We start from the raw sequence: 25,630 nt of genomic DNA on the forward strand, positions 1-25,630 counted from the left end.
ACTTGTGAAGCTTCTCCCCTGCAGGTGGGGAGCAGGGGCTTGAAACCAGACTCTCATGGGTCCTTGCACTTCGTACTATGTGCTCTTAACCAGGTGAGTTATCACCTGGCCCCCTCTTTCTCTGCCTCTCTGTCTCTATCTGAAATAATAATAATAATAATAAAATCCAACCTAGAGTGGCAAAGTCCTTCATATGACCAAAAATAAGCCACTAAAACAAGAGAGATCAGGACTGGCATTTTACTTCTTCATCAAATTTCCAAATCAAAATACTAGGAAATGTCTATCCCCCCCCCTTTTTTTTTTACCTTAATAACTGATCCTCCAGACCCGATTTGGTTACTGTGAAATTGATGATGGTCACTTTAATGCACACCTAAAAGAGAAGCAGAGAGTACATAAAATGCCCAACTTCAGACTTTTTTAAAATTTATTTTTTAAACTATTTTTAAAAATTTATTTATTCCCTTTTGTTGCCCTTGTTGCCAACTTCAGACTTTTAAAGCAAAAAGCACTATTCTATATCAAAGCATGGCTCCCCAGAGAGGAAGCAGCTATGCCTGACAGCCATGGCAGTGCGGGGGTTTCAGGGATGGAGCAGCCCTGGGACTCTCTGTAGTTGGGAGAAAGGAGCCCAGGTTATCTGCATTTCTGTTGCAATTGTCTCAGGACCTCTAGCCCTCAGACATACATATGGACACAAAATTCACAAAATTCCCTTCTAACACATAAGGAAGGGGTCAAGGTGTCCCATCTCCCAGACCGCCAAGTACAGTTGCTCGAAATCTGATTTAGGATGCTCTAATGTTGTTTCCCTTCCTTCCTTCCTTCCTTCCTTCCTTCCTTCCTTCCTTCCTTCCTTCCTTCCTTCCTTCCTTCCTTCCTTCCTTCCTTCCTTCCTTCCTGGGTTATTACTGGGTTCAGTACAAGCACTATGAATCCACTGCTCCTGGTGGAAATTTTTTCCCATTTTATTGGATAGGACAGAGATAAATTGAGGGGTGAGGGATATAGAGAAGGAGAGGGACACCTGTAGTCCTGCTTCATCACTTGTGAAGCATCCCCCCTCCCCCCCTGCAGGTGGTGATCTGGGACTGGAACTGAGGTCTTTGAGTGGGTCCTTGTACTTAGTGCTACACTTACTTAACCAGGTGTGCCACTGCCTAGCCTCCCAATTCTCTAATGTTTCTAGCCACCAGTTTTCAAGGAGGTAACCTCTATTTGGAGATGTGTGTTATGGGCATGTGCACATTAACCAACACGTTTTTCTTTTCCCTCCTCAACTAAGCAGTGATTAATTTTTCAGTCTCAATGAGAGGGGCATAAATGGACTTACGCTGAAGCAGGGAGAAAGATAATTTGGAAGGGATGGTGCCTGTGTTGAGAAGAGGCTGTGGACTGAGGAGACAATGACAAGGCAGCAGCCTGGGTACTAGACTAAAGGGGTGGGGGTAGGGGGTGGAATTTGAGCCCTAATTACATGGCAAAAAGAGTAACTATGGCCACAATCAGGATTCAGGAAAGAAACAAGAGTGGAAGGCAGGGGTCTTGTGGAGATGGGAGAGGGAGCTAGAAATGTTATTCCCTTCAGGTGGGAACTCATCCCCTTTCAGAAGTGTACCACATCATAATAACCCACTTGAGCTGGGGACCCCAGACCCATAGCTCATACCTCAGGTAGGTAGTGTGGGTTTGGCAGTTTTGTTGTCATGTAGAACTTAAAGTTTTTATCATAATCAATGTCTGAGTCTCCAAGACGAATAAGTGTTCGTCCACCACTAACAAAGACCTGCTTTAAGAGAATGGGTTCTAGAGCAGGATCCAAAGTTTCTTTAAGCTTAAAAGCAAAACAAACAAACAAAATTAAGCAATTAGAAATGGTGGCATCACCTGCATGTTAGCCATCAGGCTCAGGCAAACATTCCTATAGTCATGGGCCCCTTGGAACATACCTAAAATAGACTTCCTAGCTTTTTCCCACATGAAGACCTCTTAATTTCATCTGCTGTATTCCTACCTTTGGGTTCCTGTTTATTTAACAATTTGTCCTGTTTTATATCTTACTATCGTTCAGCCACCAAGTTGCTGATGCTACAATGATTCCATCCTGACTTCTCTGGGCAGATGACCTCACCAAAGTGTCCTAGCACTTTGCCTCCCCAGAGCCCTGCCCCAAGAGGGAAAGATAGAAACAGGCTGGAGATAGGAATCGAACTGCTAATGTCCATGTCCAGTGGAGAAGCAAATACAGAAGCCAGATCTTCTACCTTCTATACCCCCATAAAGAATTTTGGTCCATGTTCCCTGTGGGATAAAGAATAGAGAAGCTTCCAAAGAAGGGGATGGGTCATGGAATGCTGGTGGTGGGAACTGTATGGAATTTTACTCTCTTTCCTTACAATCTTGTTAATCATTATTAAATCATTACTGAAAAGCTTAAAATAAAGAGATTCTAGAGCCACCTTCTGACCCGAGGATTTCAAAAGCAGCTGTAAGGCAAGGGGTTGGAATGATTTGAGGGGAAAAAGCCTTCATTCCCATATCACACAACATGTATGAAGAAAACTTTCTGCATCACACAAAGGATGACAGCAGACAACTTATTATTGTGAGGCACTGGGACTTATTCATAGTTTGTGCTACAATTAATATTAGAAGGAATCAGAGAAATGTGGCCTTTAACATTCAATATTCTTTCTAAGATGAAGCACTGAAACCACTGAACACTCTCCTTGCTTCACATGATCTAGGACTTACTTTTTTTTTATTGCTGATTTAATTTTGATTTACAAAATTATAATAGCGGTATAATTCCTCACTGTCCTACCACCAGAGTTTTGCATCCCATTCCCTCTACTGGAAACTGCAGCAGTTCTCAGATATGGGTTGACTATCATTTCTATAATTATTTATTTATATTTATATATAGTTGCTCATTTTTCTATTGCCCTGCCTTCTCTTTTTTTCTATGTCACACCTATATCTACTGCTACTTCTGAATGCCCTTCCTTTTTCCTTCTCCTCTCTCTGGGTCCTAATAGCACTGGAGTTCAGAGCCCTCTGGTCATCTCCTAATATTTCTCCTCCTCTGGGAGTATGGACCACAATTCTTTATGGGGTGCAGAAAGTGGAAAATCTGGCTTCTTGCTTCTCTAATGAACATGAGTGTTGGCAATGGGATCCACACCCCCAGCTTGTCTTTATATTTCCCTAGTGGGGAGGGGCTCTGGAGAGGTGAGGTTCTGGGGCACATTAGTGAGGTTTTCTAGGATTTATTTTTTTATATATAAAATGAACCTGGGTCCTTGGACAATGTAATGTGTGTGCTTAGTCAAGTGTACCACCTAACAGTTAGGTGGGCCCTAACAGTTGTTATCTTTTAAAATCTTAAATATACTATTCCATTCTCTTCTGGACTCTATGGTTTCTATAGAAAAGTCTGATATGAGCCTGATTATTCTGCCCTTATATGTCACTTTCTTTTTTTCTCCTGGAAACTTGTAAATTTTTTTCTTTGTCCTGGGCTTTTGACAATTTCATATTAATATGCCTTGGTATATGTCTATTTGGGTTTAAGAATTTTGGAGTTATTTCTGCTTTCTGAATAGCTACATCCTGACCAAATACCAGATTTGGAAAATTTTTCATTATTATTTCTTTAAATATGGTTTCTGCTCCCTTCTTTCTCTCTTCTACTTCAGAGACTCTAATTCTGATATTTGCTTTCTTAAAGAGTTGCTTCATTGTTCCTAAAGATTTTTTTCTCTTCTAGTTTGAAGTCAAAGAGTGTGGTCATTTTGTCTTCTATTTCTGATGTTCTGTCTCTTGATTCACATAGATAACTCCCTGGGGTTGAGTCAAGAGCCTGTGACTTCTAAAGCTCAAACAATAGTCCCAAACTCCTTTTCTTAAGCCACTTGGTTCTTGTGAGCCCTTTAAGTCCACCACATGGATTCAAATCAACTGCAAGTATGGTGCCTGTCAGCAGCACAGTGCATTCCTGAGTCGTTCTATGCAGGTCCTTCAAATCTAACATGGATTTGAAGTTATTGAAAATATGGTGTCCAGAGAAGGGGTCGATAGCATAATGGTTATGCAAAGAGACTCTCATACCTGAGGCTCCGAAGTCCCAGGTTCAATCCCCTGTACCACCATAAGCCAGAGCTGGGCAGTGCTCTGGTGTTTCTCCATCTCTCTCTCTCTCTCTCTCTGCACCTCTCTAAAAAATAAATTAAAAAAGAAAGAAAGAAAATATGGTGTCCAATGGTAATGAAATACTGGGTCTCTATATGAGTCTCTCCCTCCCTTCCTGCTCCTGTTCCTACTATTCAGTGGCATACCTGGTGGAGTGTGAATTTTACCATGTATAGAGACGCAGGGTTCAAGTCTTTGGTTTCCACTTGCAGGAGGGAATCTTCATGAATGATAAAGCAGTGCTGCAGGTCCTCCTATCTCTCTCTCTCTTTCTCTTTCCCTTCCCTCTCAGTTTCTCTCTGTCTCTGTTAAAGAAAGTAAAGTGTGAAGGAAGGAAGGAAGGAAGGAAAGAAGGAAGGAGGGTTGGTAGGAAGGAAGGGAGAAAAAAATGGCCACCAGGAGCAGTGGGTCATTGTGCATGCACCAAGCACCAGCCATAATCCTGGTGGCTATAAAAATAAACAGATAAACAAATTTGTGTTGCCTGCTATCGGTTCTCAAGCAATGTGTGTTGAATGAGTAAATAATTTCTTTAAAACATCCATTTTGCGGTGAGAAGCTGAAAGTTTTCCCTCTTAGGTTAGGAACAAGACAGCACCATCCACTATCACTATTACTAACATAGTCTTAGATGTCCAAATCATAGTCATTAGCTCAGAAAAAGACTTGGACATTAGACTAGGAACAATATAATACATAAAAGAAAAACTGACAGAGAACTCCATAATGTTTTGCTTTGGTAATGTTCTTTTTTAAGATTCAAGCACAACAGCAAGAAAACAAAAGCAGAAATATTTCAATAGGATTACATTACATTGAAAAACTTCTGCTCATCAAAAGACCCATCACTAAAATAGAGAGACTACTGAGTACAAGAAGATTTTTATATACCACGTCAGACAAGGTACATCTTACTCTTAATTGAAATACTAATAAATAAATATGATGAAGTGATTAAAAATAAACTGTACTCAAGTGACAGCAACTATCTTGTAAAACATTATTTCTCCCAATAAAGTGATTAGAAAAAAAAACTTTTCAGCCATCAGGTTCTGGATGCCAGCATGATGCCGGCCAGACTTCCCTGGACAGACGATACCACCAATGTGTCCTGGAGTTCCGCTTCCCCAGAGACCCACCCTACTAGGGAAAGAGAGAGGCAGACTGGGAGTATGGATCGACTAGTCAACACCCATGTTCAGCGGGGAAGCAATTACAGAGGCCAGACCCTCCACCTTCTGCAAACCACAACGACCTTGGGTCCGTACATACTCCCAGAGGGATAGAGAATGGGAAAGCTATCAGGGGAGGGGATGGGATATGGAGATCGGGTAGTGGGAATTGTGTGGAACTGTACCCCTCTTATCCTATGGTTTTGTTAATGTCTCCTTTCTTAAATAAAAAATAAATAAATAAAAAATCCTTTTCCCCCCAATTTTGCTGTGATCCTAAATGTAGCATATAGACTCAAGAAGCATTAAAAACAAATGTTCATTCTTATTCTTATTATCACTGCATCATTAGTGTGTATAGCAGTCTCTGGTCTCACCCTGACTAGAATTTTCAGGGATATTAACCACCCAGAGCCACAAAAACAACTGAGAATCAGAAGTCAGAAAACAGAGCCCATCCCACTAAACACTAAAACAAAGTCCATTCAGCTAGCAAATTCCTTCTATATGGAAGTGCATTGTTTAAGGGGGAACGGAATTGAACAATTTGAAGAGAGCTGACTAGTCATTAGCATAACGCAGATATAGCCTGTATGGGCATCAGGATATAATTTGAAAGTTGGACACAAAGAGGACAAAATAAAGTGAAAAAGCAAACCTCTTCCAGTAAGACAGGCAGGCCAAGTCGGATTGAATTTTCAAGTGTGCGTAAGAAATTAGTATCTGTGAGCTTAATGATCTTTAAACCATTTTTGCTTTCCTTGTTCCTTATCCAACGGTTTGCCTGTATGAGAAAACAGAGTAGGACATTTGTTTTTGAGTTTTATACATGACTAAAAAGTGAATGTTTTCAGAGTAAAATCTAAAAATGTTGTTCTAAACCTAAACCTAGAAATTCTATTCAGTTAAGTGAGATAAGTCAGAAAAAGAAGGATGAATATGGGATAGTCTCACTCATGGACAGAAGCTGAGAGATAAGGACAGAAGAGGAAACACAATCAGAACCTGGACTGAATTTGGTGCATTGCACCAAAATAAAGGACTCTGGGGGCAGGGGAGCCTTCAGGTCCTGATGCATGATGGTGGAGGACCCAGCCTGGGGGGAAAAATGTTTTGCAGGAAATTGAGAAATTTCATACATGTACCCAAAACTGTATATACCGTAAGCCATTAATTCCTCGATTTAAAAAAAGGAATTCTATTTTATTCTATCTAGAAGTAGATTTGAAAGAAAAGGATAAAATAGACACTCCCCCCAAATTACTGCCCTCTTCTTCCACTGACCTTCAGTCTTTCCTTCTATAAAAATCTGAATCCCCTCTTATCCTATGGTTTAGTCAATGTTTCCTTTTTATAAATAATTTTTTTTTAAAAATTTGGTTTTCTATCAAAACTAAAAAAGAAAATTTTTTTGAATCAAATGAAGGAAAGACCCATCTAGGAAAAAAGTTCATAGTTAAGATATTCAAGCTTTTTTCTCTTGCTTTCACAAGGTTCCCTTGCTCAATTTCCAGGCAAGTTTATTTTAAAATTCATCATATCCTAACAACACTCTGAATTCTTAGATAATTTAGGAACAAAGAGTATACAGGAATGAATTTCTGTTTCCATGAAAACAGAAAACTAATGTTCCACCAACTAAATAAAGCAAATCAAAAATCAAGTATGAAGAGTACTTCTATTTCCATTTTTATAATGGCTATGTACACAAAATGAGGGACTTGGACTAGAAGTGTTTTAATTTTAATGAGAGGACAGTAAAGAGAGAGAGAGAGAGAGGGAGCTATCTGAGCACTCACTCAGCTCTGACTTATGGTGGTGTAGGAGACTGAACCTGGCATTTTGGAGCCTTAGACATGCAAGTCTTTTTGCATAACCATTACATTATCTCCCCATCCTCTAGAAGACTTTGAATCTCACTGCTAGTCTAAATCCTCAAGAATTTACAAGTTAATATTCACCTTTAGAATCTGTAATGGACAGAACAATATTAAGCTGAGTCCATAGACCACCTTTAATCTGAAGTATTTGCTACATACCTGATCTTGGGGGTCAATCATTAAAGGCCACCGCCTCCCTTCAGTAACCAAAATACCATTTTCAGTTGATATTAAGTCCCGGGGTAGCCCATCAGTATTCCACTGCCGTATTTCATAGGGGTCGCCAAGAATATTAATGAGACTGAAAGAAGAGTTGATTGGGATCTCCAGAAGTTGACAATCCTGAATCCAACACTCTATAAGCTGTAGGAGAAAAGTTTTTCTTGCATGGAGTCAGGAACTCTCAGTAACCAATATGCAGATGAAATGATATTGCTAGGAATAAACCCTTCCAGTCTCCACTGGTGTTCTGACATCAGAGCACTGGACACAGAGTGGACAAAAGTCAGGGTATCTGGGTTCTAGAACTATACTATTAAACAGCCATCCCTAAATACATGACAAGGGTCGTCACTGTAGTTCTTGACCAGTAAATAGTCTTCCTTCTTAGGAAAGGAGCATGTAAAGTTTGGGGTTACTATAATGTCTCTGTGTGGTATCATTGACATGGAAAAGTATTGCTACTTTTTTCAATGAGGTGATTATAGAGGACAGTGCAATATCTGTCCCCCCAAATCATTACTGGCATGATTGCCTATTTGATATCATGTAACCCTGAGCTTCTGTAGAGTCTATATGAGTCCTATACTAAGTCCTACCAACTCAAGGAAAAGAAGAAGACTTAGTTTTTTTTTTTCTTTTAAAAGGATCCCTCTCTCCATTATCACGGGTCATTTCCATCAGGAACAATATAATGGAACCCTCTGGGGACCCCCATAGGACCTTGACCTCAATGTGGATTAACAATGGTAGAGAACATTCCATCTTCCAAAGGGGGGTTGGATAACATACGCTATCTACCACCTGAAGAAGATGGGTCCTGAAATTGATGCAACTCAGAATGTTCCTATTGATGACCACAGAACGCAAGTTTGGATCTGCAGGGATGTAGAGGTTACATAGGCTCCTATGCTGAATGTGGGCCCCAGATCAAATCAATGGGGTGTATAGTCAACAATATTTATACACTTTTCCCATATTTGGGAGCTACTCTCTTCCCTGATCCAGATTTTTAACCCTTTTTACAGCCATGACATCATCTCCCCAGACAATAACCTGGGTCCACCTGCATATCAGATGTCAGGTTCAGGCAAAAACTAATAAGGTCACAGGCTCTTTGGAATATACCTAAAATAGACCTACTAGCTATTTCCAGAATGAAGACCCCAAATCTTCATCTGCAATATTCTAGCCTTTAAGTTCATGATTAATCAACAATTTGTATGGCTTTGTATGTTAACTCTTTTTCAGCCACCAGGTTCCAGATGCTACCATGATGCCAATGGGACTTTCCTGGACAGATGACCCCACCAATGTGTCCTGGAGCTCTGCTTCCTCAGAGCCATGCCCCATTAGGAAAAGAGAGACAGACAGGCTGGGAGTATGGATCGACCTGTCAACGCCCATGTTCAGCAGGGAAGCAATTACAGAAGCCAGACCTTCCACCTTTTGCATCCCATAATAACTCTGGGTCCATACTCCCAGAGGGTTAAAGAATAGGAAAGCTATAAGGGAAGGTGATGGAATACAGAGCTCTGGTGGTAGGAGTCATACACCTCTTATCCTATGGTCTTGTCAGTGTTTCCACTTTTTAAATAAATAAATTTTTTTTAAAAGTTTCTACCGTAACTCCCCCCCCCTTTTTTTTTGGTTCCAGGCCACTGATTGTCAGAGAAAGGCAAATAAAGACAACACTGAGATACCACCTCACCTCTGTGAGAATGTCATACATCAAAAATGACAGCAGCAACAAATGCTGGAGAGGTTGTGGGGACAAAGAAACCCTCCTACACTGCTGGTAGGAATATAAATTGGTCCAAGAACACTTATTTAGGCAGGTATTTTCATGAAAATGGATTGAAAGTTTTCTCCAAGAAACTTGGCTTCCTGTTTTTTCTATTGCTTGTATCTTTGTAATAGTCTTATCTATTTTGAGTAATTTTTCTACTTTAGATGCCACTTGTGATCATAAGAGTAGGGGGTTCTAGTTTCATTTGCTCTATCCCTTTGGGTTCTTGCTTATAAAGTTTGTCTTGTTTTATATCTCCCATCCAAGTACTAACCAGGCCCGACCTTGCTTAGCTTTCGAGATCAGACGACATTGGGCATACCTGCTTTGTATCTTACTGGCTTTCAGCCACCAAGTTGCAGATGCTACTATGATTCCATCCTGACTTCCTTGGGTAGACAACCTCACGGGTGTGTTATGGAACCTCACCTCCCCAGAGCCCTACCCAACTAGGGAAAGAAAGGAACAGGCTGGGGGCATGGATTAAACTGCCAACATCTATGTCCAGCAGAGAAGCAATTATAGCAACCAGACAGACTTTCCACCCCAAAAAGAATTTTTGTCCATACTCCCAGAGGGATAAAGAATAGGGAAACTTCCAATGGAGGGGATGGGACACAAAACTCTGGTGGTGGGAACTGTGTGGAATTAGACCCCTGTTATCTTACTATCTTATTAATCACTATTAAACAACTAATAATTTTTTATTTATTTACTTATTTATTCCCTTTTTTTGCCCTTGTTTTTATTTTTGTAGTTATTATTGTTGTCGTCGTTGTTGAATAGGACAGAGAGAAATGGAGAGAGAGGAGAGGAAAAGAGAGGGGAACGAAAGATAGACACTTGCAGACCTGCTTCACCACTTGTGAAGCAACTCCCCTGCAGGTGAGGAGCCGGGGGCTCGAACCGGGATCCTTATGCCAGTCCTTGCGCTTTGTGCCACCTGTGCTTAAACTGCTGTGCTACCTACCACCTGACTCCCATAATTTTTCTTTTTAAGAAATAGTAGGGGGCTCTCTGTCCCTCTCCTTCCCTACGGTTTCTGTGCTGTCTAAGTAGGATAGGGAAGGAAGGGGAGGAATATGTGAAGGAAAATATAAATGTGAACACCACTGAGTAAGGAGAGAGGTGGAGGGCTGTGGAATATATAAATATATATTCCCACCACAGAGGACATGTACAGTGGAAAGCCTCCACCTAAACTCAGAAAAATGACACACCCCACACCTACCACAGTTTCTTTTCTTTCTCACTGCTTTTTTTTTTCTTCCTCCAGGGTTATTGCTGGGCTCGGTGCCTGCACCATGAATCCACTGCTCCTGGAGGCCATTTTTTCCCCCTTTTGTTGCCCTTGTTGTAGCTTCGCTGTGGTTATTATTATTTCCCTTGTTGACGCAATTCGTTGTTGGATAGGACAGAGAGAAATGGAGAGAGGAGGGGAAGACAGAGAAGGGGAGAGAAAGATAGACACCTGCAGACCTGCCTGTGAAGCGACTCCCCTGCAGGTGGGGAGCCGGGGGCTCGAACCGGGATCCTTATGCCAGTCCCTGCGCTTTGCGCCACATGCGCTTAACCCACTGCGCCACTGCCCGACCCCACCTCACTGCTTTTTAAAAATACAAATTTATGGGGCTGAGTAGTGGCTCACCTGGTTAAGCACATGCATTACCACATACAAGGAGTTCACATGCATTACCATATACAAGGAGTTCAAGCTCCTATCCCCCACCTGCAGGGAGAGAGCTTCACAAGTGGTAAAGCAATACTGCATGTTTCTCTCTCCCATTCTATCTCCCTGCCCTATCAGTTTCTGTCCTATCAAATAAAATCAATAAATAAAGTTAAAATTTTTTTATTTACCAATTGCCTATACTGGGCTGTGAAGGCCCCATAATATGCGACGCAGGCTGCTGCTATGAACACATTCCCGATGATATTTGCTATCTCCTCTTCAAATGTCTCGATGCTTTCTTCCCAGCGAACTTGCTCATCTCCCAGTGCAGCTGTCAGTTTCCCAGCACGTATCAGACGTGCTTTTGTCAGGGTCATGTTCTTGGCTGGAAAATGTTGAGAAAATTGATTGCTTGATATTTTCCTATCTAAGTTTATTTCACTGCTTCTTCCTGTGGTAGAGTGGACATCATTGTGCTAATAATGTTAGTACATCCCTGAGAAATTTTACACCAATTTGGCATAATCTCCCATTTCAGAAAAGAGTTCAAATTTGCTTCTGTTACAGAGAGGAAGAGCTCCCCTTAAAAAAAAATCTTTTTATTTTATTTATTATTGAATAGAGTTAGAGAGAAATTGAGAAGGAAAAAACAATTTAAAAAAGAAAGAAATTGAAAGGGGAGGGGGAGGTAGAGAGAGAAAGAGAGAGGTTGGGTGGTAGCACATCTGGTTGAGCACACATGTTACAATGTACCAGGACCTGGGTTCAAACCCCAGGTCTCCACCTGCAGGGGGAAAGCATTGCAAGTGGTGAAACAGGGCTGAAGGTATCTCTCTCTCTCTCTCCCTCTTCCCTCCTGATTTCTGACAGTCTCTATGTAGTAATAAATAAAGATAAAAGAATAACCAAAGAGAGAAGAGACAGAGAGACAGAGAGAGACAGAGAGAGAGAGACAGAGAGAGAGAGAGAGAGAGAGAGACCTGCTGCCCTGCTTCACCACTTAGAAGCTTTCCCCCTTCAGGTGGTGACCAGGGGCTTGAACCTGGATGCTTGTTCATTGTTACAGGTGCGCTCAACTACCTGGCCCTGAAAGAGCTCCTTTTTATACTCTAATACTCTGCTAAAGGCTGCACTCTCTGTGACCTTGAAGTATTTATTTTATGGATCAAATTCACATACAGCTTTGTGTTATAATGTAACATGTCCCAAAAAGCTTTATTTAGGTATAGGTGATGAGTGCGTGCAGCACATGCCATTTTTCCTGATTTTTTACTAAAAGGTCAATACGGGAGACTGGGGCAGTGGCACACCTGCTTGAGCACACACATTACCATGCTCAAGGACTCGAGTTTGAGACCACACTCCCCAACTGTGGGGAGGGGCAGGGGGAAAGCTTCATGAGTGGTGAAGCAGGTCTGCAGGTATCTACTTATCTGTCTCCTTTTTCTATCTCTCTCTCTCTCTCCCTTATCAATTATCTTTGTCCTAAGGAATAAAATAGAAAGAAAACAAAACAGAACAACAACAAAAGGAAAAATTCTCCAGTGGGAGTAATGGCTTCATAAGTGCTGGGACGAAACCCCAGTGATAAGCCTGGTGGCAAAACAAATAAATAAAATAAAAGGTTAGTATGATAAGTTTCATGAAAATATATCCTGTATGTTGGATGAAACTGATATCTGGTAACTGGGGGGTTGTGCGGGGGATGAGATATTGGGATCTAAAGCACAAAGGCTCAATCTCTGGTATCAAGTGTGTAAGGGATGCTCTGCTTCTCTCTCTGATAAAAAAGTGATTAATTGAAAAAAAAAAACCTGGAACCTGACTGTCTGAAAACTCTTTCTACTTCTGAACATCAGGCATATCCTGGTCAACATAAAGTTTGTGAGCTCCTTACCCAGACTTTCTTTCTCATTTATACTTTTGTCATATTCATCTTGTAAGGCCTGTATTTGATTTTCCACTTGTCTTAACAAGGATTGTTTTTCTCTCAGGGTAGCCATAGTAGTATCAAGTTCAGCCTAATAAAGTTAGACCAATAGTGAAGGTTAGGCTCAGTAGGCAGGTGGAATTTTTTCACTTATAATAGGTTGATAAAGTATGCACATACACCTTTTTATATTCTCAAATATTTTGATGTGCTACACAGTGAAAGCAAATACAAAATGAACTGTGAGGCTGTAAACAAACAGGACAAAATGAAACAAATACAAAGTTTTACACAGTGAATCACAGACTAGAGAAACAGAGGGGCCAACCATCTGGAATGAACTAGTGATGGCAAGGGTTTATCACCTCGCAATAAAGAAACAAATGACATTTTTACACAACTGTGAAAACTAATCTTCCCATACCAGTTCTCTAGGGCAGGGTTTTTCAAACTGTGGTCTGCAGCTCACATACAGTCTGTTTCTTGCTTAATCACTGTTTTCAGGCTAAAAACGACTTGACTTTACATTTCTTTTCTCTTCCATTCACCCTTGCTCCCTCCTTCGTCCCCTTCTCCTCCTGCTTTTCCTCTAACTTTTTCCCCCCTTATTGAGGCAATGTTGGGTTATAAGATCATATATGTTTTAGATCTACAACTCTATCTCTCTTCAGACTGTGTCATCACACTAACAAATTGAAAGAAGAGGGTGTTCACCCACCACTGAAGGAAAAAGAGAATTTTATGTCATGGCATCTGATAATTCTATCACATTTGAATTTCAATATCCATAAGTTACACTAGGAGAGAGCCACATGTATTCAGGCATGAATTGCTGTTTTGTGCTTTAATGATAAAGTTAAGTAATTACAACAGAGATCATATAGCCAATAAAGGTTAAAAAAATGTACTATGCAGGTCTTCACAGAAAACAGTTTGCCAACCTTTGCTGTATAGTGTATAGTCCATGATTCTGTCAGAAACCTCTTTTACTATAAACCAGGGGTGAGGATTTTTTTTTTTTTTTTTTTTTTTACCAGAGAAATGATCATCTCTGGCTATCATCTATGGTGTTGCAAGGAATTAAACTTGAGATTTTGGAACCTCAGGCAGCATGAGAGTCTCTTTGCATAACCATTATGCTATCTACTCCTGACCCTACTAAGAGTCATTTGGATATCTGTAATGTAATTTGCCAGCCAAGTGAAATTATCAGTTTAATAATTAGCACTAAATATTGCTATAATAAAAGCAAGACTTACTGAGTTTTGAGTCCTGCCTGCATTGGCCTTGGCAGGGCTAGAACAAATGATTTTGTGGGTTGGGCATCCATCAGCCCTTCACTAAATGACCATCTTTGTTCTGTGAAGAGCTTTGGATCTGATTGTGGGTTAAGCTGTTCTTAAGGAACACAAATGCCATCATCAACTGTGGGAGTATTTAGCAAATGCAAACAGAGTAGCTGATGTTAGAGACACCATGGACCTAATCAGACATATTAAAGACTCTCTTTTCTTTTATTTTTGGAAGGAGATTGATTTGAGAAGTCACTAGTGGCCTTTGTCCACTATCTTTAATTATATACCTTATATCCCTACCTCTCTCTATATTGCCAGCAGAGTTATTGCCAGAGCTTTGTACCTGCATGGCTCCACCATTCCCAGATGCCATCATTGTTCTTTTTTTTTTGACATAGGTAAGGAACATAGAGAATTAGAGAGGGAGAGAGAAGAGAGAGAGTGTTCCACTGCTTGTGAAGCTTTTCCTGCATGTGGGGACCAAGGTTTGAACCCAAGTTCTTGCACATGGTAAAGGTTGTGCTCTACCAAGTGAGCTACCATTCCCATCCCACCCGCTAGTTTTTTAAAAATTTTATTTATTTTATTTTTGAGAGAATTGCAGAGAGAGACACACACAGAGAAACACCAGAGCACTGCTCAGCTCTGGCTTATGGTGGTGCAGGGGATTGAACCTGGGACTTAGAAGCCTCAGGCATGAGAGTCTGTTTGCATAACCATTATGCTGTCTCCCCTGCCCTAAAACAAAAGCTAGTTTTGAGATCATTGTTGCTACCTATATTGCATAGGGTCACAGTGTCATTATAAAGGGAGCCTGGATGATTAAAGAGCATAGTTGTTTTTTTTTTTTTTTTCAGTGTTCAAATCTCATGCATGAGCAGTTCCTTTGCTCCAGGGTTGATTTTTTCATTCTCTTAATTTTAGATTGAGAAACAGAACAAGAATGAGTGGGAGAGAAAATGGATAAAGAATAGGAAACACAGAAGGAGAGAGAGAGAGAGAAACAAAGGAGAGGGAAGGAGGAAAAAGGGGAGAGGGAGAGAGGAGGGGAGGGGGGGAGAGGGAGAGAGGATTGAGACCATAGCATTGTTCCATCATCCTTGGAGATTTTCCCAGGTGATGTATCGACCCACATGTGGTGCTGAGACATGAAAGCTAGGGTCCTTACTGAGTGAGCTATATCCTTTCTCTTGATTATGACCTTTAATTGTTCAAAACATCACCCCACAGATTCTGTACCTGTGCAGCACGGAGTTTTTGTCTCTTTGGTTCAACTTCTTTGACTACCCGAGAGTACAAATCCATTGCTCTTACCCACATGCACATGGATTTACATGCTTTGGATACCTTCTCTACTTTTTCAGGCACAAAGTCAGGATTATTAATATACTTTTGAAGTTTTGCCAGTATTTGAGGCTTTATGTTTTCCTTGTCATATTCTAAGAGTCTTCTCAGAAAGTTAGAGTCACCAAGAAGCTGCTTTGCTGTTGGCCAATCAGGCCTGTAAAACAGACATGATGAGTAAGTATGATTGTAGTAAAGTAATATGAGAACATAAGACATAGATTCCTTTGAAAATATGATCACCCTAAAAATATGTGGGTTTCGTTTATTTATTAACAAGAAAGAGAGAACTAGAGCATCACTTTGCATATGAGATGCCAGGGATCAAACCTGGGACTTCTCCATGCAAGTCCATTGCTCTAGTCACTGTGAAACACCACAGACTACAAAAATGGATATTTCAAATTTTTTTTACTAGTAATTTTATAAAGTTTTATAAGACTACAAAATCACAGAGGTATATAGCTCCACACCCAAGGGTGGGTAGCTTTAATCTCAATACTGTGATCTCAGTGACTGGTAGTTATGTATACCATTTTTGGGGAGTAATTTTTGTTTAAATTTGAACCCAGATGTGGTACAACTTATGGGGATACAGGTACTTGGTACAGGTATTATACAATCCAGTAATGGTGAAAAGAATTAAAAAAATCATAGCATTTTGTGGGTCAGGAGGTGGTGTAGTCATAGAACTCTGTACTTCTAAGCATGGAGACCTACATATGCCACATATGCCAGTGCTGCTCTAGGGTCTCTGTTTCTGTTTCTTTCTCCCCCTTTACTTTTTCTCTATCTTATGAAATAAACAAAAATAATATCTTAAAAAAGTAAAAAAAAAACACGTACGATTTAAAAATGTAAGGCACAATATAAATAACAGCTTTATATTAAAAAATGTCCCAGCTGAGATTTCCAGAGGTTGGCTATGGAGTAGCAGCAGCAGACTTGTTTTTGCTCTCTCCAGTCAACTAAACCTCAAAAACAAAACAAAACAAAAAATACAACCAGGATTTCTTCAGAAACTCATCAAACCACAGGTGAGTACAGATACATATGGCTCATGGACAGAAAAAGGGTGAGGGAGAAATTCCTGGGACTAAAAAGCTGTACCCAGGGATGGCTGGCACCAGACTGGGACATTGGCAGCTGAAGTGCACCACTTCCTGGTCTGTGTCAAAGAAACACATGTTAAAAAAAAATCACCTATGCCACAGGTAGGTATAGACACATGTGGCTTGTGGATGGAAAGGGAGTAAGGGAGCAATTCCCAGGACTAAAATGTAGTGCCCAGGGGTGGCTGGCACCAAATTGGGAGAGTGATGGCTGAGCTGCACCACTTCCAGGTCCAAATTTAAGCAACAAAAAAACTGTTAAAAAGAAAAAAAAAATCACCTAAAAACTCACCAATGACAGCTATGACTTCTTGAGTTTCCAATGCTGATTCCCCACAGAGGCTGGAATAGTAACAAGGAGACCCTATACTGACATCAAGATCACAGAGCAAACTATAAGACTTGTGAAAACGATGGGGTTATCTTTGGGAAGTGGGAGGGTGGGGATACAGACTTTTGGTGGTATTTAATGGTGTGTAACTATACATTATAATCTTACTATCTTGTAACAAACTATTAATAAATAAAAAATTATATTAAAAATGCCCCAGGGCCTTAAATGCTTTATCCCCTTTGCCATAGTTTAGATCCTGAAACTCTCTTGTCAGGACAGTACAGTCATTCTCTCTCTCTCTCTCTTTCTCTCCCTGTTTTATCAGAGCACTGGTCAGCTTTGGTTTATAATGGTTCTGGGGACTGAACCTGGACCTTTGGTGCTTCAGCATTTTGCATAACCACTATGCTATTCCCCAGCTCTTGTATGTCTCTCAGTTAAATTTGAACTGTCACCAGACTAGTCCTTCTCACATGAAAATTTGATGATGCTGAGAATGTCCTATATAGAGTTCTCAGTCTCCTCTGAATTGGGTTCTCCACTTGTGTTTTACAGAATCCCCGGGCTCCACTGAAATGCTGGCTGGAGGGTCAGGAGGGAAGCCTGGAACAGAGGTACTCTGGGCCCTCTAATTCATTATGCTCAGCCTTACATAGGAAGGGCTCTTGTCATTTTTGTTTTTAATTTCTTTATTGGGGGATTGATGTTTTACATTTGACAGTAGGCTCTTATCATTTTTATCAGGCAAGACATTGTCTTGTGAGAAACACGACGAGCATACTATGGATTTACGAAAATCCATGAGGGATTGTGGGTGTACAGGAAGCTGTTTAAGTGATTGTCTAGTGGAAAGTGTTCTCTGTTCCTGCTGCCCTTACCTGCTCTCCTTCTCCTTGGGACCCACCATGCTGCTTCCCCCTGGGACCTGAACATGTGTAGCCGAATGTTGATAATATGGAGCCATGGCTCCTGCCATTATAATGAGATGATCTTTGCCCCTTTGCTTATTTTGCTGTACCTAAATAACCTGCAGTGTAATAAGCCTCCCATTTGTTTAAACCCCAGGACAAAGCCCATGTGCAAAGTCCTTTATTTATTTATTTTATTATTGGATAGATACAGAGAGAAATTGAGAGGGGAGGGAGAGATAGAGAGACAGAGACAGATATACCTACAGCTCTATTCACCACTTGTGAAGCTTTCCCCCCCGCAGGTGAGGAAGTCCTTTTTTTTTTTTTTTATTACTACAGGGAAGAATTTTATGTTGTCTCTCATCTAGCACAAGATAGATGTTAAAAACACTCATTGAACAGATTTTTTGAATGGTTGCCTGAATCAGTGGGGAACAGAATGAAAACATACAAAGAAAAATGGAGGAAAATAGCAAAGAATCCCTACCAGGGCTCTGCATTACTCACTTGGCATTCAGGAGAATGGAAATTGCTTCCATAACGGTCATGACCATATCTGGGGGCTTCATGAAAACTCTGATTTCAGAAATATCAGCTTTATCTAAGGAATCCAGAGCTTTATTAGCAGCCTCGAGTGCGGGTAGAGCCTCTTCAAGATCTCTCTGTGCATCATCAGCTATTGCTTGGGTTTCTTCTGCTTTTACTTTTGCTGTTGCTTCATCTTCCTGCACAATACTACGGACCTAGTCATTGATATACAACAGCATAAGTGGACTTAGTAGCTGAATCTCAATGTTTAAAATCAAAGCCAACTATAATGAGCTATGCATATCCCCCATTTTGATTAGACCCCTGGGGAAACATGGCCAGACATGGTGTGGTGTACTTTGGTTAAGCGCAAGGATACACACAAGGACCCAGGTTCAAGCCCCCATTCCCCACCTGTAGTGGGGATGCTTCACGAGTAGTAAAGCAGGTATCTATCTTTCTCTCCCTTTCTCTATCACACCCTCCTCAATTTCTCTCTGTTCTACCAAATGAAAAAAAAAAAAAGGCTGCCAGAAGTGGTAGATTTGTAGTGCCAGCACTGAGCCCCAGGGACTGAAGGCTAAAAAAAAAAAAAAAGACCAAACATATAGCATATCTGCTCTCCTCTGTTCATCTCATTCCTTATTGATAGAATAAAGGAGGCCAAAGTTATGAAACAGAAATAGTTACTTATTTGAAGAGTACCTGTTTATAGTTAGCACTTCTCTGATGGTTATCTCACTTTTTAAAAAAAATATTTTTTTTATTTATTAATGAGAAAGATGGGAGAGAGAGAGAGAGAGAGAACCAGACATCACTTCAGTAGATGTGCTGCTGAGGATCAAACTCAGGACATCATGCTTGAGAATCCAATGTTTTATCCATTGCACCAACTCCCAGACCTCTCATTCATTCATTCATTCATTTCCTCTCTCTCTCTAACACACACATACACACACACACACACACACACACACACACACTTATTACCTGAGAGGCTGATTGACTAAAAGGATATTACCTATAACCTCTAAGCACTACTACATTTGTTCTCTACTCTGATGATATATACATGTAAAGAAATCAATTCATGCCATACATCTAGGTGACCAGTGGGAGGTTACCATCTCCTTACCCGCACTGGCAGCTAGTCGGCCTACCTGATCGGCATTTTCTTGATCCACTGCTAGTTTGTCCATCAGTGCTTCAACATCTTTTGACTTATTTAGAAGGATGGGTTCTAAAGCTGAAAGGTCTAATTTCATCTTATCTACTAGTATGTTTGTTTCTAGTAGCTTGGAGAGACCATTCTTCACCCGGTCACGTGCCTGGATGACAATGAAAATGTCTATTATAATGAGACTTAGAAACTTATGGGTTGACTGGCATATTATACTCTTATACTTGAATGTAATAACTAGAGAATTTGTTTGTAGTACCTAAAATTCAGAATATATCAAAATCTTCAGGTAACAGAATTCTAAGAGAAATGGCCATACCATTCTCCACAGTGAGTTTTGCATTCATGGTCACGGTAGTGGGGCATCAGTGAACTATGGGTTCACTGGGGATCAACATGCACAAGGACCCAGGTTTGAGCCCCTGGTTTCCACCTATAAGCAGGCAGTTTTGTGAGTGGTAAAGTAGTGTTGCAGGTCTCTCTCTCCTCCTTTTCTCTAATTCAATAAATAAACATAATTTTAAAAATAAAAATAAACTGATTTAAAAAATCTCTTGCATATATGTTATGCATGTACAAACTATTGTATTTACTGTCAACTGTAAAACATTAATCCCCCAATAAAGAAATGATATATTAAAAAAAGAATTGGAAAAACTAGAAATTCAGGGAATAAGAAAAAAAATCTCTTAAAGAAATAACTAATTCTGTTTAACTTTGATGGCACTGCAGTGCTATTATTATTATTATACTGAATCAAATGGCAAAAGACAAAATGTAAATATCAAGGTAAGGAAGACCTTTGGACCAATAGTGTGAGATACACTTTCTGTCATATTGTAGAGTGTCAAGAGCCAATGTTGGGATAAAAGTACTCTGGTATGTGAGATGGTGGGTGGGGTAGATAGCATAATGGTTATGCAAAGAGACTCTCATGCCCTGGTTCAATCTCCTGTATCACCATAAGCCAAAGCTGAGCAGTGCTCTGGCAGAAAAAAAAAAAAAAGAAAAAGAAAAAAAAGTCATTTGGTATGAGATGGCACATAGATCTCCTCCTCCTTTTGGCTGAAGTTTTTTTTTAAATTTATTTTATTCTATTTATTTATAAGATAGAGACAGAGAGAAAGTGAGAGGGGAGGGGAGATAAAGAGAGAACGAGACAAAGAGACACCTGCAGCACTACTTTACCACTCATGAAGCTTTCCCCCTGCAGGTGGGGACCAGGGGCTTGAACCTGGGTCCTTGTGCACTGTAATGTGTATGCTTAACCACCACCTGGCCCCTGGCTGAAGTTTTGAGTCCATGCCACAGTAATAAAAAAGAAGAGAACAGAAAAAAGATTGGTAACTTTAACTTACTGAAATCAGTTCTTTCCTTTTTTTAGTCAGCATCTGCAAATAGAGATTGATGAGCTCCAAGTAGGAGGTAGGTGTGGTATAGTAGCGTCTTCGGAGCTCACTGTAATAACGCTCTGCCATATTGGAGACGCTCAAGTGAACATTCACACACATGAGGGAGAGCTTTTCTTTCAGGTCTTCCCTTACAGCATCGATAGTTAAAAAAAATGTCTTTGATACAGAAAGGAGTGCTTCTCTGGGCCACTTTAAATAAAGATATAATTTGGTGATGTTGTTAATGTTGTTAATTTCCATAATATACAAGTTATACTTAAGAAAAATACATTTCTTGGAAACTACATTGCCTCATCCCCTTTTGAAGTGGTTAATTTTTATATCTATGATGTTTAGTGAAATTATTTTTATTTAGTTATTTTGATTTTATTAGTGATATGGGCATAATTTTGCACTGTTCCCACCACCAGAGTTCTGTTTCTATTCCCTCCACTGGGAGCCACAGTAATTCTCCCAAGGTTACAGATATGGCTTGACTATTATTTCTGTAACTGTTTATATTTATATATATTTGCCCATTTTTTTCCCATAGCCCCATGTTCTCTTCCTTTCCAAGTCACAGTTATTTCTGAATGCCCTTCCTTTTTTCCTCTTCTCTCTCCTGGTCCTGATGGAGTTGCAGTTCAGAGTCCTCTGGTAATCTTCCTCTATCATTTCTCCCCTTCTGGAAGTATGGAGCAAAATTCTTTATGGGGTGCAGAAGGTGGAAAATCTGGCTTCTATAACTGCTTCTCTGCTGGAAATGGGTGTTGGTAGATGGATCCATTCCCCCAGCCTGTTTCCATCTTTCCCTAATAGGATACAGCTCTGGAGAGGTGAGGTTCCAGAGCACATTGGTGAGGTCATCTTCCCAGGAAGTTCAGTATGGAATTATGATAGCATCTGCAACTTGGTGTTTGAAATGTGATAAGATATAAACCAGGACAAAATAACTAATGAGTAGGAACCACAAAACAGGAGTAGAGCATATGAGAATAGGGATCTTAGGATGGAAAGAAGTTAGAAAGTCTATTTTAGGTATGTTCTTAGGGGCACATGACTTTCATAGTTTTTCCTTGAGTTAGATAGTTAACACATAGGTGGACAAATACATTGTCTGGGAAGATGGTGTCAGAGTTGAGAATAGGGATAGAAATTTGGATTAGGGCAGATAGTAGCTCCCAATATTGAAGAAAATCTATGAATAAAGTTAACTGTTTACTCCATTATCCTGACCCAGGGCCCATGTATATTCATACTTAGCACAGTAGCCTGTGTAACCTCTGAGACCCTGTCAGTCTGAGCTCACAGTTAGGCTCGTACTCGTAGTGCAATGAATCTGTATTCATTAGAAGGGGCTCAGTGTTGGGAACAGGTAATGAAAGTACTCTAGACATCATTATGACACATTGATGCATGCCACTGAGTTGTGCAGTTATGAAGACTGTGAGCTGTAAACTCCACCCTAGTTGTTATGGTGTGAAGCAAAAAAAAAAAAAAAAAGCCTGTTGTTTTGTCTCAGAAAGAAAGGTCTGAAGCAAAAGCTTCCACAGACAAGAATCTGACCTAAACCTTCTGAGATAACCAAGCCTCACTGAACAAAGGGTTATGACAGCTAAGGTGAACATAAATACGAAAGTATGACATAATGTCTGTACAGCAGGGCCCTGTAGTGCTGGATGAAAATCATGTATCAAACACATCAAGGACACATATACTTGAATTGTTTATACTTGTCTAACTTGTTTTCTATGATGTAATTGTATTAAGCACCAATAAAAAGTGCCCAAACTTTAAATTGGGGCTCCATCCTGGGCTTCCCTATCTGTGACGAAGACTTTTGCAGATGGGGTATGGACCGGCCTGCCAATGTCATGTCCAGCAGAGAAGCCAGACCTCCCACCTTCTGCATTCCATAAAGACCTTTGGTCCCTTTCTAGTCTACTAAGTATTTTGTACTCATTCTCTGCCTGCTAACATTTCCTCTGTCCTCCTCATGTCAGCTGATGAGATGATCATGATGACCACAATGGTCATGGCTATATGACCATGCTCTTTACAGCAGTGCAAACAGAAGCCCAAGTAGATACCATCCCTAAATCTCCCAATACATTTGCTTTAGTTTTCATACATTTCTTCCTGTTCCTTTGTGGTGCAGTGTGCATATGCGCTGCATAGGTCAGCCCCCCTCTTGCAGTGATGACATGATTTCTCTCTCTTTCTCTGTCTAGTACATGATGTTGGTCCCACAATGCTTATGTCTATTTATAGCACCATTAAGATGGTTATCTTTTCTGGATCATTTCCCATAGTATCCGCATACACTTTTCTCCCCACTTCATAATCTCTTGACCTCATGTGACACTTTAGCTATTATTCATCTCTTGGTGTTCCTTTAGGGCAAACTATTTTAAAGTTTAGCCTAAAATCATTGTGTGTGATTCCTCTCTCATTTCTCACTCTAGAAACTTCTATGCCATCACTCTACTGAAAACTCTTGCCAAGATCATTGATTACTTCTATCTTGATAAATGCAGTATTCTTTTATACAATGAATTCTGTATTGCCTATGTACGATGCTTATCACCACTGATGAGTAAGTTTGTATAAGGTTTTAAAGATAATGCAAGTTATTCTTGGACAATATTCTATTCCTTTAAAAATCAAGCAAGTTCAACTTCTCAAAAAGAGATATCCTGGGATATCACCCACCTGAACAAACCAATCAATAGTGCAGCAGTTGACAAGGGAAGGAAACATCCGGCATCGGGACCGAAAGGCTTCCCCAACGGGGCTCATGCAGAGAACAATGTGCAGCTTCTGTCGGACTCTGCTGATAAAGTACTGAAACACCTAATGAAATGAAATAGTTTTCAATTTAAAGGATGAAGCAACAGTGAAAACAAGTCTTGGCTAAGAATTCTGGGTCTACCTATCTCAATAAATAAATGATATCAGATATACAAATAATATAAAATAAAAATGTTAGTGTGGCAGATGTGTGGGGAGTTTTGTTCCATATCCATTATATCCGCCCCCCCTTCACACAGTCTGGAAAGATGAAAAAGGAAAGCTTTCTTCTTCTTCTTTTTTTTTTTTCCAGACTCCACTGCAACTAGAGTTCTGGATGTGATGTAGTTCATTATTTTAAATTCCTTTTTTAAATTAATTACTCGATAGAGACAGAGAAATTGAGAGGTGAGGGGAAGATAGAGAGGTAAAAAGACAGAGAACACCTGCAGCCCTGCTTTCCCCCCTGCAGGCGAAGGCCAGGGGCTTGAACCTGGGTCCTTGCACATTGTAATGTCAGTGCTGAAGGAGGTGTGTCACTGCCTGGCCCCAATGATGTAGGTCGCTTAAGGATATCCCTTGAGGGAAGTAAAGTGAAGTCATCATGCAAGGATTTGCTTAAGAATGGAGTACTATCAGGAGAAAGAGACAGGAAAACCATTTTTGAAGAGCAGTGTTTCACAGAAGAGGCATCTACTTGTAGTTAGTATCTCTAGATGTGGTTCTGCATTTCAGTTCCTTGCTGGCATAGCAGGGAACTTGAGGCTTATAAACTAGTAGCTGAGTCAGAAGAATGTTGATTGGCTGAGGAGCTTCCTGTCTCAGCAGGAATGCTGTGGCAGAAACTTTCTTGACCTTTGACATAGTCTCCGCCTCCTCTTCTTCCTCCCCTTCCTTCTCTTCTCCATTGTTCTCCTCCTTCATGGCATGTTTATTTATTATGATAGAGAGAATGAAGAGAAAGAGACCCAGAGTATTGCTCAGCTCTGGTCTGCCATGAGGCAGTGGTGAGGATGAAAGTTCTATCCTCAGCAACTTCCCTATAGTCCTCCGCTCTACCAGCTGCAATTACCAAATAATGTGATGATAACATTAAATATCGATTGTCTTTTTGAACCCTAAGACAGCAGGAACCTCACATCTCCACTAGAGAGCCTCTATTTCCCCCAGTACTGGAACCATTGGATAGGGCCCACTTTCCCGTATGCCTCTCCCAATCCATATCAAATAATATTGCATCTGCCGATCACAGCCTAACCAACACAACGATTGCCACCTCAACATGCTTCACTTCAGACTGTGTCCAGAGACTTCAGGTGTGGAATGACAACACCTCAACTTCATTACTCAGGTGAGACCTTTCCTTTCATAGTACACTCTAATTTCATCTCAGGTGGTTCACTTTCTAACAAAGTCCCAAAACCTAGATATACACCAGTTTCTGTGAGAGAGAGCATATGTTCACACGTATCCGTAAACTACTGCAAAATATATACCTGAAAGCAGAAGTACACTAGAGTTTGCAGTGAGTACCTCCCTAACACTTCCTCTCCACTATTCCAACCTTTGGGTCCATGATTGCTCAACAATTTGTTTGGCTTCGTATGTTAACTCTCTTTTCAGTCACCAGGCTCCAGATGTCATCAGGATGCTGGCCAGGCTTCCCTAGACTGAAGACCCCACCAATGTGTCCTGGAGCTCCGCTTCCCCAGAGACCCACCCTACTAGGGAAAGAGAGAGGCAGACTGGGAGTATGAACCGACCAGTCAACGCCCATGTTCAGCGGGGAAGCAATTACAGAAGCCAGACCTTCTACCTTCTGCAACCCACAATGACCCTAGGTCCATGCTCCCAGAGGGCTAGAGAATGGGAAAACTATCAGGGGAGGG

The 25,630-nt window shown here is 40.6% G+C and overlaps 1 protein-coding gene across 1 annotated transcript in view; it reads right to left on the reverse strand.

Moving 5' to 3' along the window:
- Positions 1-25,630, reverse strand: part of DNAH6 (dynein axonemal heavy chain 6) — a 307,800-nt gene that overhangs the window by 94,135 nt on the left and 188,035 nt on the right. The window contains exons 47-57 of the mRNA XM_060187710.1: positions 23,664-23,804; positions 20,919-21,161; positions 19,541-19,708; positions 18,360-18,595; positions 15,391-15,652; positions 12,824-12,947; positions 11,115-11,311; positions 7,406-7,609; positions 6,025-6,150; positions 1,673-1,837; positions 309-376 (exon numbers count right to left, since the gene is read on the reverse strand). Of these exons, the coding sequence (XP_060043693.1) occupies positions 309-376; positions 1,673-1,837; positions 6,025-6,150; positions 7,406-7,609; positions 11,115-11,311; positions 12,824-12,947; positions 15,391-15,652; positions 18,360-18,595; positions 19,541-19,708; positions 20,919-21,161; positions 23,664-23,804 (1,934 nt within the window). The remainder of the gene's footprint in view (positions 1-308; positions 377-1,672; positions 1,838-6,024; positions 6,151-7,405; positions 7,610-11,114; positions 11,312-12,823; positions 12,948-15,390; positions 15,653-18,359; positions 18,596-19,540; positions 19,709-20,918; positions 21,162-23,663; positions 23,805-25,630) is intronic.

Source organism: Erinaceus europaeus, chromosome 3 (assembly GCF_950295315.1).
Source record: "Erinaceus europaeus chromosome 3, mEriEur2.1, whole genome shotgun sequence".
In the NCBI taxonomy this organism is placed as follows: domain Eukaryota; kingdom Metazoa; phylum Chordata; class Mammalia; order Eulipotyphla; family Erinaceidae; genus Erinaceus; species Erinaceus europaeus.